Source organism: Centropristis striata, chromosome 19 (genome assembly GCF_030273125.1).
Source record: "Centropristis striata isolate RG_2023a ecotype Rhode Island chromosome 19, C.striata_1.0, whole genome shotgun sequence".
Classification (NCBI taxonomy): Eukaryota; Metazoa; Chordata; class Actinopteri; order Perciformes; family Serranidae; genus Centropristis; species Centropristis striata.
Genome location: NC_081535.1, coordinates 19,739,017 through 19,751,261, shown reverse-complemented (window position 1 = coordinate 19,751,261; position 12,245 = coordinate 19,739,017). Strand labels below are relative to the sequence as shown.

General features: G+C 44.0%; 1 protein-coding gene across 5 annotated transcripts in view; it reads right to left on the bottom strand.

The window, feature by feature from the left end:
- The window catches only part of cdk5rap2 (CDK5 regulatory subunit associated protein 2), a 36,152-nt gene that overhangs the window by 2,220 nt on the left and 21,687 nt on the right, over positions 1-12,245 (bottom strand). For 3 of the 5 annotated variants that reach the window (XM_059358676.1, XM_059358678.1, XM_059358677.1), the window contains exons 31-50: positions 11,810-12,161; positions 10,245-11,724; positions 9,925-10,026; positions 9,325-9,467; positions 8,570-8,967; positions 8,209-8,441; positions 7,825-7,876; positions 6,068-6,240; positions 4,984-5,331; positions 4,582-4,707; positions 4,300-4,416; positions 3,922-4,111; positions 2,862-2,983; positions 2,200-2,412; positions 2,019-2,093; positions 1,647-1,903; positions 1,307-1,456; positions 1,079-1,217; positions 752-798; positions 572-626 (exon numbers count right to left, since the gene is read on the bottom strand). In XM_059358676.1, coding sequence (XP_059214659.1) covers positions 572-626; positions 752-798; positions 1,079-1,217; positions 1,307-1,456; positions 1,647-1,903; positions 2,019-2,093; positions 2,200-2,412; positions 2,862-2,983; positions 3,922-4,111; positions 4,300-4,416; positions 4,582-4,707; positions 4,984-5,331; positions 6,068-6,240; positions 7,825-7,876; positions 8,209-8,441; positions 8,570-8,967; positions 9,325-9,467; positions 9,925-10,026; positions 10,245-11,724; positions 11,810-12,161 — 4,772 coding nt within the window. The remainder of the gene's footprint in view (positions 1-571; positions 627-751; positions 799-1,078; positions 1,218-1,306; positions 1,457-1,646; positions 1,904-2,018; positions 2,094-2,199; positions 2,413-2,861; positions 2,984-3,921; positions 4,112-4,299; positions 4,417-4,581; positions 4,708-4,983; positions 5,332-6,067; positions 6,241-7,824; positions 7,877-8,208; positions 8,442-8,569; positions 8,968-9,324; positions 9,468-9,924; positions 10,027-10,244; positions 11,725-11,809; positions 12,162-12,245) is intronic. The other 2 variants (XM_059358679.1, XM_059358680.1) reach the window with 2 other exon arrangements.

Sequence of the window (12,245 nt, the reverse complement as noted above, 5' to 3'; positions counted from 1 at the left end):
ATACTCTTCGTTTTTTTTATGGATAAATGATCAAGATGTAAAGAGTTATTTTAGTGAATTTATGAGTTGCTTTACCTTTAGACAGAGCCAGGCAACCTGTTGCCCCTGCTTGCTTCCAGCTAACAGTCTCCAGAATTGTTTTTAACAGTGATTACACAATTTCCCTGATATCAAACTATTCCTTTAAAGATGCCTACTTCAAGCAGAAAAGTCTTCTCATGCATCATGAAAGTCTCTGGGGCACTTCTTCCTTATCTACTGCAAGACTCAAAGGACAGAATGTGTCATATGCTGTGCAGAGTGTAAGGCCCCATGAGGCAAATTTGTGTTTGCAAGTTGGCTTTATAAACAACATTGAGTGGCCTTAAGTTCAAAATGTCTGCATATATCCTGGCTAGGTACAGCTAGATAATTCCTCATACTAAAAACAGACGTGACTCATAAACCCAATAAACTGGTGATTCTGATTATCCTATTAATTTTCTTTTTTCTTCATGCAATAGATAAAAGCAAATGAACAGGGTTTCATGCATCAGATCACTATCAAAGCCTGCACCTCAACCACACTGACCTTCGTCTGGTCCTCCAGACGGGCCTTTCAGGCCAAAGAGGGTGCAGTAATTTGTCTATCATTATTTTTCATAGAGGACAAAAAGGAAAAGAAGAATGATTCACTGCAGGAATATTGACCACTGCGGACAAGAACATTAGTTTGGCTCTTTATCATTGGGTCATTTTTAAATAAACTTACCTCTAAGTTTCCCCTGGCTTTCTTCAACACTCCGTGGGTTAGATACACTAGACAAGGGAAAAATAAAACACATCAGAAAATGTGACATATCCCGTTTTGTTTAACCACTGGAACCAAAGAGCTAAAACTCATGATTATATTAACTGTGATTACATCCATAGATTATTGTGTGTGTGGGGGGGGGGGGTCTCAATAACACATTTTTTTATCCCCCCCCTCCCTTTGAGCAATGTTCTAAAACAGATATTCAACATACAATTCATCTAGATGTATCCTTGTAAAACGGCATTTTCACTAGTACAAAGTAACAAAACAAGATAATCTTACACTGATCGATGATGACTCTTTCCATTCCCTCTTTGAGCTGGTTGGTTGATCGAAGGCGTTTAACGGCTCCGCTCAGCATCCTCTCCTGCTGCGACAGCCTGCTCTTCAGTCTGGCTATTTCATTTTTCAGCAGCTCATCCTGATACGGAGGATAAAAAGATAAAGATTTGGTTTGTGTAGATACTTAATTGGATAGGGTGGATAAAGTTTGTGTTTATGCATGCAGACCTGCTGGTTGTTGCTGCCGTCCCCTGCTGTGAGACCGGCTGGCAGAGAGACTCTCCACACCAGTTTGAGCAGTCGACCAGCCTCCTCTAACACGTGCTGCATGGTGTTCACGCTGCCGGATAAACTCTTCAGGTGCTGCTGTTCCATCACCTATGAAGATGTAAAACATATATTTATTGAAAGCTGTGGAATAAAAAGTACCATTTTTTAAAAATTACCTGGATTTAATCCTTAACACAACCTTCAAATTCAGCTACTGTGGTAGTAGCTAAATTTGTGTTTTGGTTATTATCAGGATGCAGCAACTAAAAACACCAGAGATATGACAGTTTGTCAGTACCTTGTTGTCAGAGCCCTGCTGTTTGAGCGTGTGCAGGTTCTCCTGCAGTTGTGCCTCCATGCTGCGCGACAGCTTACGCCCCTCTGAGATTTGTTTTCGGAGGGCGTTATAGTCCTCAATCAGACCCAAAATATGGCGGCCATTGCGATTGGCCCACATCCGGTGTCCCGGCACCAAACGAGAGGGAGTGACACTTTCGCCAGAGCTGCTGCTAAATGACCCACCGTCCATCTCTGAGTGAGGACGACGTTTCTCATCTGAAAAGATGTTTTGAAATATTATCATGCCTTCTCTGACATGCACAATTTAGGAGAATTATATTAATATGCTGTAAATTTACTGCTCCAGTCGAACATAATAAGGTTTTCTTACCATGAAAGACACTGATGTGTTCGTTGTGACGGAGAAGATCGCAGCCTTCACGACCCGGTGACCTGCCTCCTTCATCTGAGGAGAATATAAGAGAGACACTGAAATGACCCGGCAGATTCCCGTTTGTGTTTACATGCCGCTGTATAACTCTCACAGATTAGCGTGCCAGTCTTGTGTTTACCTGGAGAGGACAGCAGGTAGTTAATGTTGATGGTTTCAGGGCGGTTGGGTCCTCGGAGCAGCTGCTCCTCCAGTTTCTGCCGCAGTGCCGTGTTGGTCTGGATGCTCCTCTCCAGCTGCAGTCGCAGGTGTCGGATCTCCACCAGCAGCTCGCTCAGGTCCACTGAGCCGGAGGACGGGGCGGAGACAGGCTCCAGGGTCACCTCACTGGATTCTACAAAGAGGAGGAATTAAGAAAAAGGAACTTAATCGTTTCTTAGTAACAGAAAACCAACAGGAAACTCAAGCAAAATATAGTAGAATGTCATATTGTTTTCTCTTGTTTTCTTTTCACCACAGAGATTAACATATTTATAGTCTGTTATATTTGCTTTCTGCAGACTGCACTGATATTTTTCAGTGTCGACATTTGATTAGACAATCCTTGAAAGTTCAATTCTGTTTGTATCAGTACCCCAAAACTGCTGACAGAACTGGAAAAAAAACTCATTAATCTGAGTTTGGCTTCTTTGACTGATACCAGTTGGAAAAGTGATAATGGAAACATTTTTAAATTAAGATGATTTGGTAGTTGTTGTTCATGTGAATCATACTTCCTCTCAGCCCATTACTTTTAACTACACATCGCATCAATCCTGGTTTATATGTAAAACCTTCCAGTACCGTTGTGTTTGTGAGCTTCGGTCTTGATCTTTTCATAAACTTGCAGCTCCACCCGCAGTGACTGCAGAAGATGCTGGGAGTCCGACAGCTGCTGCCTTTGGAGCTTCACCTCACACTGAAACCTGGAAAAATCCACACAGCACACAAATATAGAATATATAAATGTAGAACAGACAAACACCATGTTATATTTATCATGTCATAACCCATCTCTCTCACTCGTTTCCTGTGGTTTCCTAAACTGTCACTATCAAATATAAGCAAAATGTAAAAATACAAAAACTTTTTTTTTTCCCTAGATGTTTTTTTAAATAATCTTTTCCTCAATTTTCACTTTCTATAAACTGAAGAGTTTTCTGAACCACCGCAGCACCTCTCAATAAAACACAAAACAATTCTACAGCCACAAAACAGTGTTGAGAGTTGAGAATTAACACCTCTCTGAAATTATTTCTACAAAAACTATCACCTACTATATATATATTATCATGATGGTTGGATTTATTACTAGACTATTGTGTTCAACTTTATTATTTATTAATTCTAATCAGGTATACTCAAACTTACAACTTGAGTGTAAAATATGAGTGAAAAAAAAACAATCAATGAATCTTAAAAAAAATGTAACCAACCAACCAAAAACAATGAGCTTTGTGTGTATTGTACACAAATGCACACACACACACACAGCAGAAAGAAACCAGGTAAGGAAAAGGAGAAGTGATCTGATGGTAAACTAGACTCCACGTTTCAGGTGTCAGCCTCACTCATCTGTGTCAGTAGGACCCGGGGCAAGAGGTCACATACCATCATTACGGTATGTATGGCCCCATGTGTTCATGGATGAGCCTACAAATGGTCTACTATCATGTTTCCAAGTTGTGTTAATAGCATGGAATAATGGTCATAGTAATGACTCTTTATAATGGTAATTAGTAAAGTTGTGCAGTTTCAGGTTGCATGAAGGAGAGTAGTAATGATAGTATGTGTGTACTGTGAGGAGACATTTGTTTGGCAGTGGATGTCACCTCTGTGTGTGTGTGTGTGTGTGTGTGTGTACCTGTGCAGCTCCTCCTTGCTGTAGTGCAGTGTCTCCTGTAGCTGGGAGTTTTCTTGGCTGCAGTGCTCCAGCCTCTCCTGCAGTCGGTTGTTTTCTTGCCTCAGAGCTTCACACTCCCGTCTGCTCTGCTCCAGTTTGGCCGTCCGCCTGGCCAGAGTCTCCCGTAGCTTCTCGTTCTCCTTCTGCTTGTCTGCACGAAATAAAAAATATTTGCAAGTTCATGATAAGCCCTGTACACATTTTTGATAAAGGAATGGGCAAATCACCACCAGCCAGGAGGAACTGGCAAAATGTCAAAGTATTGTCTCTCAACATCTAATGGTCTACAGAGTTGTTGATTTTTAGGTTAAAGTGAGCTTGTTCGAAAATGTGCTTTACCTCGAGAGCCCAGGCTGAGCTGTTCCTTCAGGGCTTGGTTTTGTCCCCAGAGGAACCGCACCTCATTGGCCAGCTGACTCTGCTCCTCGTTGCCGTGGATGAAGATGTTGGTGGCTGCTGAACAAAAGCAAGAAGTACTTTCAGTAAAGGAGAGCACCTTTCATTTTTGTGCAGAATTTCACAACTAAATTATTGACGTATGATACATTACACACACTGTAATAATCACACAAACATAGAGAAGAGAAAATGAAACAAAGGCAGATGATTTCAGGTGTGTACCTGGGTCTTTCTCCACCTCCGCTAGTCTCTTCTCCAGCTGCTCCCGGAGACGGTCGTTGGTGCGGATGCTCTCCTCCAGTCGCTGTCGCAACGCTCGGATCTCCTGCAGATGTTCTGCCAGCAAGTCTGACAAACGCACATGCACAAAGCTAAATTAAAGTGCTACTTTAAATGGATTAAATGTTGCACTTATATAAACTGCAATGACAGAGGCAGATTTTTTAAACATCCTCAAAATGTCCAATGTTGGAAACTATCAAATACACTCGAACCAACAGGTCCCATAATGCAAACTCTTAATAGCCTCTTAAATTAATTAAAACTATTAAAACCTCCCTGCACAGAATATGACCATGTCTTTCAAACGCCAAGACGATCAACCTACTTATGCTATATTTTTACCTGAATTCATTGTGCGAGGCTGTTCAGCAGCGTTCTTCTGTGAGTCAATGACTCCATCTGGTTTAGGTGTATCCGTCTGAGGCCCTGATCCCTCCTGGTCGTGGTCGTGATCTTGTTCCTGATGGTGGGAGCTGGTCTGAGCCATAATTGATCGATGTAGGTCCAGTTCAGTGCGCAGGGTGGTGTTGAGCTCCTCGCTGCCCCTCAGCTGATCCTGCAGTCGCTTGTTCTCCCTCTGCAGGCCCTGCAGTCTGCTGGCAGCATCCCTGTGAACAGATACACCGTCCTCCTGAGCTCCTCCTACAGGAGGGACAGCTGCTCCTGTCCAATCAGAGGGGTGTCGCTGGCCTAAACATATACAGGGAAAAAAGATTAGCAATGTAAATGTAGAAAAATAGATGTTCACTATTAGTTTCTTCAGTCTAAATGTATTTTTAACGAGTTGATGAAGCAAAATGTCATCCACTTCTTTATCCTCCATGCTAACACAAGAAGCAACACAACAAGATAAACCACTGAAACATTAGAAGCCAGGTCGGTTATGTGTTTTAGCAATAAGAGAGATGTGAGTTTGGGTCCGCAGGTCCCTCTGCAGGACCTCTCATGTATCCACATGCTTCACTTGTCTCTGTAATAGCCTTAACCGTCTATTTTCGCAAGGGAAACACAACTTGAAGATTGAACCGGATAGGTGCCACTGAATAATGCAACTTTAGGTGGAGGCAGATTGAAACTGGACACCTGCTCTGCCCTTGGTCGGCATGCTTTGTTCTGCAGGATGCCTCACTGCAACAGAATGGATCTGAGTGGAAAATAAGTGCCATTACAGGCTGCGACTAGACTGGCTGGGCACACGGACAAGTGGACAAGGGCTAAGGTAATCTCAATGATATACATTATAGATATGATGATATATGGTAAAGGAAACTACCCAAACAGTCTTGAACACTAAACCTGGCTGGGCCCAGCGTCTGAGGGACTTAAGACTCTGATTTAACTATATCAGAAATTAATTAATTATTAAGACTGTTATATGATCATAGAAGCTGCAGATTTCTTGATGTAATTCTATGTGTGTGCTTACTGTGAGCTCGATTGCCACTTTGTGTGGTCGGGCTGCTGTGGCAGGAGGAGGAGGTCCTGTCTGAGTGGTACAGTTCAGAGTGAGAGCTGTGGTGGCTGCTGGGACTTTGGCCTCTGATCTGGCTCTGCAGACTCTGGATCAGACGGTTCTTCTCCTGTAGCTCTTTCGCCAACCTGGGGGGAGGAGGAGGAGGAGGGGAATTAATTATGTTGTTCTCACTTGGTCTCCCAGAGGACCTTACAGCTGGACTTTATCCATCATATGATGTTGCTGAACGTTGGAGAACAAATCGGTGTAAAAGGGAAGATAAGGTCACAGCACAACAAACAACACCCAAAAAAAGAGGCACAACTAAAGACTGAAGATGTCAAGAAAGATATGTACCAAGAGAACTTAGGACTTTCTGTAGAAACACACAGCTTGAAAATATGAAAGAATAGTTCACAGCAAACTTCATGCTGTCTGTCTGGATCAAACCCGCTCACAAGTCCAGCTGCTCCCTGGTGCATTCAGCCAGCGTGAGGTTTTGCTGGACGAGGAGGCTGACGTGCTGCTGCAGCAGCTCTCTCTCGCCCTCTAGCTCCAGACGCAGATTATCTAACTCCTGCTGGATTCTAGCTGGGCTGTCAGGAGGATCTCTCATGCTCTCCTCATAGGACACCATTGATCCCTGCTGAGGCTCCCCAAGACTGCCCACATCAGTAGTAACATAGATTAACATCTGTCACTATAAGCAACTGTTATTTGATACAAGAGTGCAATTGGAAAAACGTCAAAGTCAATGTTACTGTGTCATTAAATAAAAATATAAGATAAGATCTATGATTTTACTCTAATTTTCAATCAAAATAAGGGAAAAATGCAATTGAAGTTCTCTATTAAATGTATTTCTTGCCAATGGTGGGAAATAAAAATGTAAAAAGTGTTCAAAACTTTGCTCAGAGGGTTGAACTGTACATATATACTGACATTACTGTTTTATGATAAACATAGATAAACATCTGTGTGATATTTCTTGAGCTGTGTGAGACATAAATGGATGAAGATTGACAGGGGGTGTGTTTGTGTTGCCCCTTAATTTCTCAGAGAGACCAGTGACCCAGTTAGGGGGCAGTGTAACCTTAATGTTTTGACTGTCCCGGGAACAAATTAGGTCAACAGCAGGACACTATTCAGAATCAACAACACGCGCACTGCCTGGGGTCATAAGGCAAATGGCTGGGTGGAGGTGGGGGGAGGTCTATCAAAGGGTCATGAGACAAACAAGCAAACAGCTCAGCTAATAGACCTAATATCCCAAAAAGTTACATCAACAATATGACCTAAAAACCAGAACCACCAAAGAGAAACTGGCAAAAATAGGAGAAGAATCTCATCGATTTTAAAATGACATATTCTGAGCAAAAAACTGATGACAAATAAGACAAAAAAACTGCAAAACTGACATGTAAAGATGACAGTTCACATAGAAGAGGATTATGTGCTAGGTTATTTTTTTTCATTATTTTTTGTTTTGTTACTTCTGGACGAAGCCAGGCTAGCTGGCTAACACTTCGTATGCATGGGAAGACACATAAATCTATCCCAGTAAATTAATATTAAGATGGACTGGAAATATAACAGATACTTGATTTACACCACCAATAAGTGTGCAACAAATTGTATTCAATCAAATGAATTTTAAGCCTGTTAACAGTGTCAAGACATTGACAATAACAAAGTGCATCGTGAGAGTCTGAGATGTGTCCGAGACGTACCTGCGAGACAGTTCCAGGGCCCCCACTTCCTCATTATCCAGACGAGACTCTCCTAACAGACAGAATAAAAGATGCTGTCAGTGAGCTGTCTGTAAAAATCAGTTACGAATGACTGCTCTTTTGTGTTCATCTCTCTCAGCTGGTGTCTAGTGTTTTCTCTTCGTAAAGCCTCAAGACATTTCTGCACAATAGGTGAGCTTTCATACGACACTAACACAGCTGCTTTTTTAAAACTTAGCAACTGACTTGAACTTGCTAAATCTCAATATTGGCTGGAGACTTGTGTGTTTTGGCACAATGCTGCAAATCAAATATTAAAACTGTGTTTGTTCAGTGTGGTTGTGATTAGTATTACTAGCTAGTCATGATCATGGCAGCAGCTACCTTTGTCCAGCCGTCCCTCCAGCCTCTCCAGGATGCTCAGGCTCTTCTCCAGCTGCTCTTTGACCGCCTCCCCCTTGTAGTAGTCGACTTCACCGGCCTGCAGCAGCTCCTTGAAGGCCTTGCTCAGCTCATCCAGCTGCCGACGCTGCAGGGCTCCCAGCCTGCGGCTCTCCTTGATCTGCTGCCTCAGTTGTGACAGCTCCCTGGCCTGAGACTGCACCAGGGAGTCCAGTCTGTGGAGAAGACAGAATGAGGGCAAGTGACAGCATGAGTCAAGATTTGATTTTTCAAGATGACTTGGCAGCTTTCACTCAATGTAAAAACAGTATAATATTGATAATGCATGGAGAAAACAGTTGACCTTGCAGGTGACGCGGAGCGGCTGCGGCTCTGCTGCAGCTGTTCATTCGTGCTTCTGTTCAGCGTCCTCTCCGCTTCCATGTTCAGGCGGCTGGTTTTATCCTTCATCGCCTGGTTCTCCCCCTCCTTTTTCTCCCTTAGCTGCCCATTTCTGTAGCTCCTATCTTGACTCTGGTCTCCTTGCTGTGTCCCTTCTTGATCCCTTAAAGCTGAGGCATCAGAGCTGTTGGCAACAAGGTCACTGGAGAGAGAGCTTCTATGCAGAAGACTTTGCATTTGGAGGATAAGTTTGGTCTGGGTTTCCAGCTGGACCTTGAGCTCTCTGACTTGTCCCTGAAGCTGCAGAGGGTCCTTTGAAACACCGTACTCATCATAGACCTGCAGGCTTTTCAAACTGACCTGAAAATAGACAGAGGAGGGTTAATAAAATCAGTTTCTACTGATATTTGAGGATGCACGGTTTTATGACAGTGAAAACTGACACTGTACTGGGTAAAATTATCAATTGAGAATCTACTAAGGCCTGCTTCCCACAGTTACTAATAATGAAATGTCAAGCTTTCCATTCTCACAATCACAAATGCAGTTTACAATTCTTAGTAAATTGGAAACAATAGGTGCTTGATTTTCCACAGAAGTAGAGAAAAGCTTCTCATTTCTGGCCAGTGACTGCCAGTTTTGCAGGCTGCATTGAAAAACTGTAGCTGGCAGGTTTGATATGTTCTACTAGTTTGTACAACTACAAAAAAAGACTACCTTGGCCGAGCTGAGAGCTGGGGAGCTAGGGTACGGGGTGCTGGAGGTTGAGTCCAGGTTTTCAGTGGAGGAGAAGGTGGCCTGCTCGTGTTGGGAAGGCAGGCTAGAGGCGCTGCAGCTAGGGTTCACACCAACCTCTAGATCTGGCAACACAATGGACACAGAAACAATCAACTAGGGAACTGGAAAAAAAATACATGATGTGGAAAACAAAAGGTGATTGTGCCATAAGGGGAAATAAATCATTTGAGATACAGCTGGGCTGTGAAATAACAAGACAAGAAATCAAAGTGAAAGGTTAATGAGTGCTCGAAAGACATTCCCAAACTTCAGAGTGAAAACATGCAAGAATTCGTCAATGCAACATATTGACAGCCCATTCAAAGTTGGGAACAGTGCAGAGAAATACCAAGTTGAAACCAGTAGAGGGTGTGTGGTTATGAGACCCAAACAGGAAAATTTTCTTAAAGTAAGAGACAGAATGTGTTACAGTCGCCTTTGTTCACTCCTCATGCAGACATAAACAGAGACTCTATCCACATGTGAGATTAGTGTCCACTCAGCAGACAGACATGCAGTGTCTGTCTAAAAGCTGTCTACCTGTGCTACTGCTCTCTTCCCTATCGTTCTCACTCTTGCCACTGGTTTCGTAACCCAGGTCCTGCAAATCCACCTGCACGCCTTTGTCATCCTGCTCCAGAGCTGGCATTGGAGGCAATATATGTTGGATTAGGAAGAAATCATTGCACAGTATGTTGTCTCTGTCCTTTATGGTGTTCAAGATCACTTTTCATTAACAAAAGGGTTTTCATTTACACATGTATGCCTTTGAAGATTCACAATAGTATTGCTTCAAGTATTTGAATTGCTCATGCACAATTCAAATACTTGAAGCAAAAAATCAGTTTGTGTTATCTTACCTCTGCGTGCAGTTTCAGGGGAGGTAAGAGCAGTGGCCAGTTTCTCCTCCAGGCTTTTACATGCCTTCTTCTTTTCTCTCAGTGCCTTATGGAGAGTCTCCAGTTGGACCTGAACACTCGGTGGTAATCCCTTGACATCCTGCACTGTCCTGTGTATCTCCGTCTCCTCTCTGCAGCCCCTATCCCCCTGTAGTGCAGCTTGCAGTTCAGAGAGTCTCTGATACTGATCGCAGAAGGCCTTGTAGAGGCGGCAGAGGTTGTTATGGAGCTCTTGGTGGAGCTGTCCCTTTGTTCCAGGTGAAGCTGCAGACTGATTGCTGGTGGATTTGGTGGTTGGCTGGGTGGGTTCTCCCAGTTCCTTCCTCTCTTGCAGGGCTCTCTGAAGTTTCTCCAAATGTATCTGCAGGTCAGGGCTGATCTGTGATGATCTACCAGAAGCCAAGGAGCTGGTATTTGAACAGTGCACAGCCAGAGAGGAAACAGCAGACTCTGCTGCACTAAGGCAATTCATCAGAACTTTGATCATCGCCTGATTTGAACTGACATTATCAGAAGCTCCCATTCCCAGTTGATGTTCCTTTGACTCCTTTTCATTAAGTTTTTCCTGCAGCTCTGCATTGAGTCTATTCTGGTGCCACAATGCTTCCTGCAAAGAGTCTGTGTGACGTTGCAACTCCTGCATGGAGTCGTCTGTGCCTCCAAAAACACCTCTTGGGCTCTGCTGATTTGAAGATGCGTTCACCTGCTGCAAGGCCGACTCTATCTTCAAATATAAATCACTGATTTCTGGATTTCTGTCCTGGCTCTCAATGGAGGCGATGGTTTTCTCTGCCATGTTCAGAAGCTCTACAAGCTCGTTGTTGAGCTCCTCCTTCCACTGTAGGGCTTTTTGCAGCTCTATGCATCGGATGAAAAGGGCAGAATCTGAAACCACAGAGCCAGAACCTGTGCACTGACTGGTGTGCGACCCAAATCCTCCCTGACTGTCTAGACTGCAGGCAGTCAGGTAAGCGATGGTGGATTCTGCAGCCTGTAAGGCCTCCACGTACTGGCGATTGAGCCGCTCCTTTTCCCGGAGCTGAGCGTGGAGCTCTTCCCAATCAGCTAGCTGCTCACTTAGCTTGTTGATCAGGGCCTCTTTCTCCTGACACTCCTGGTGGAGAAGCTCCAGCTGAGTGAAAAGCGCAGAGTCGGGCCGGTCGTGATCCAACGCTGTTCCAGCTTCAGAGCCTTTTTCTGACCCTACTGGACTGCCAGTATGATGTGCATATCTGAGCATGGAAGATGGGGAAGTGCTGTGCTGGGGTGACATGGGGGAGTCAGAGTCTGCATGCAGTTGCTGGTCCGACTCATATACACCATCCAAATGAAGGTGCAGAAGTGCATCAGTTTTGAAATGGTCAGAGTTCACAGACTGCCTGCTGCTGCCAGCCTCCACTCGGAGCCTCACAGGGATGGGGAGGCGAGATTTGACACCAGCCTACAATTTAAACACATGGAAGAGATATTAAAAAACACATAGTTAGACTACATATAATGTTTCTTTACACTCAATACAAACTTACCCCATGCCTTGCGACATGCTGCTTTACACTCCTGCTGTGTGACTGGCCTTTAGTTTGTGGACTCTCCATCCCCCCTGTGGTGCTGACAATTAGTTCAGTGGTGACAGGAGACTTCCCATCCGACACCTCGTCAGAGCTCTTCTCTCCCTTTTCCTTCAACGGACTGGTGACCTTGGGGTGAGCTTTTGACTCGGCCTGCAGTGCTTCCAGACTCCTTCTCAATTCAGCCTGTCCATCACTGCTGTTCCCTGAGGCGTCTGTGCTCTCTTTCTCTTTACACTCACTAGATTTCTGTTCTTTCAGGAGACCCCGCAGTTTCACGTTTTCTGATCGAAGTCTGAGCAGCTCGTCTCTGCGATAAGAGAGTTTTGATTAGTTTACTGTTCAAGCAAAAGACTCTAAGGGTGCTTTCACACCTGTAGTTTGGTTCTTTGGC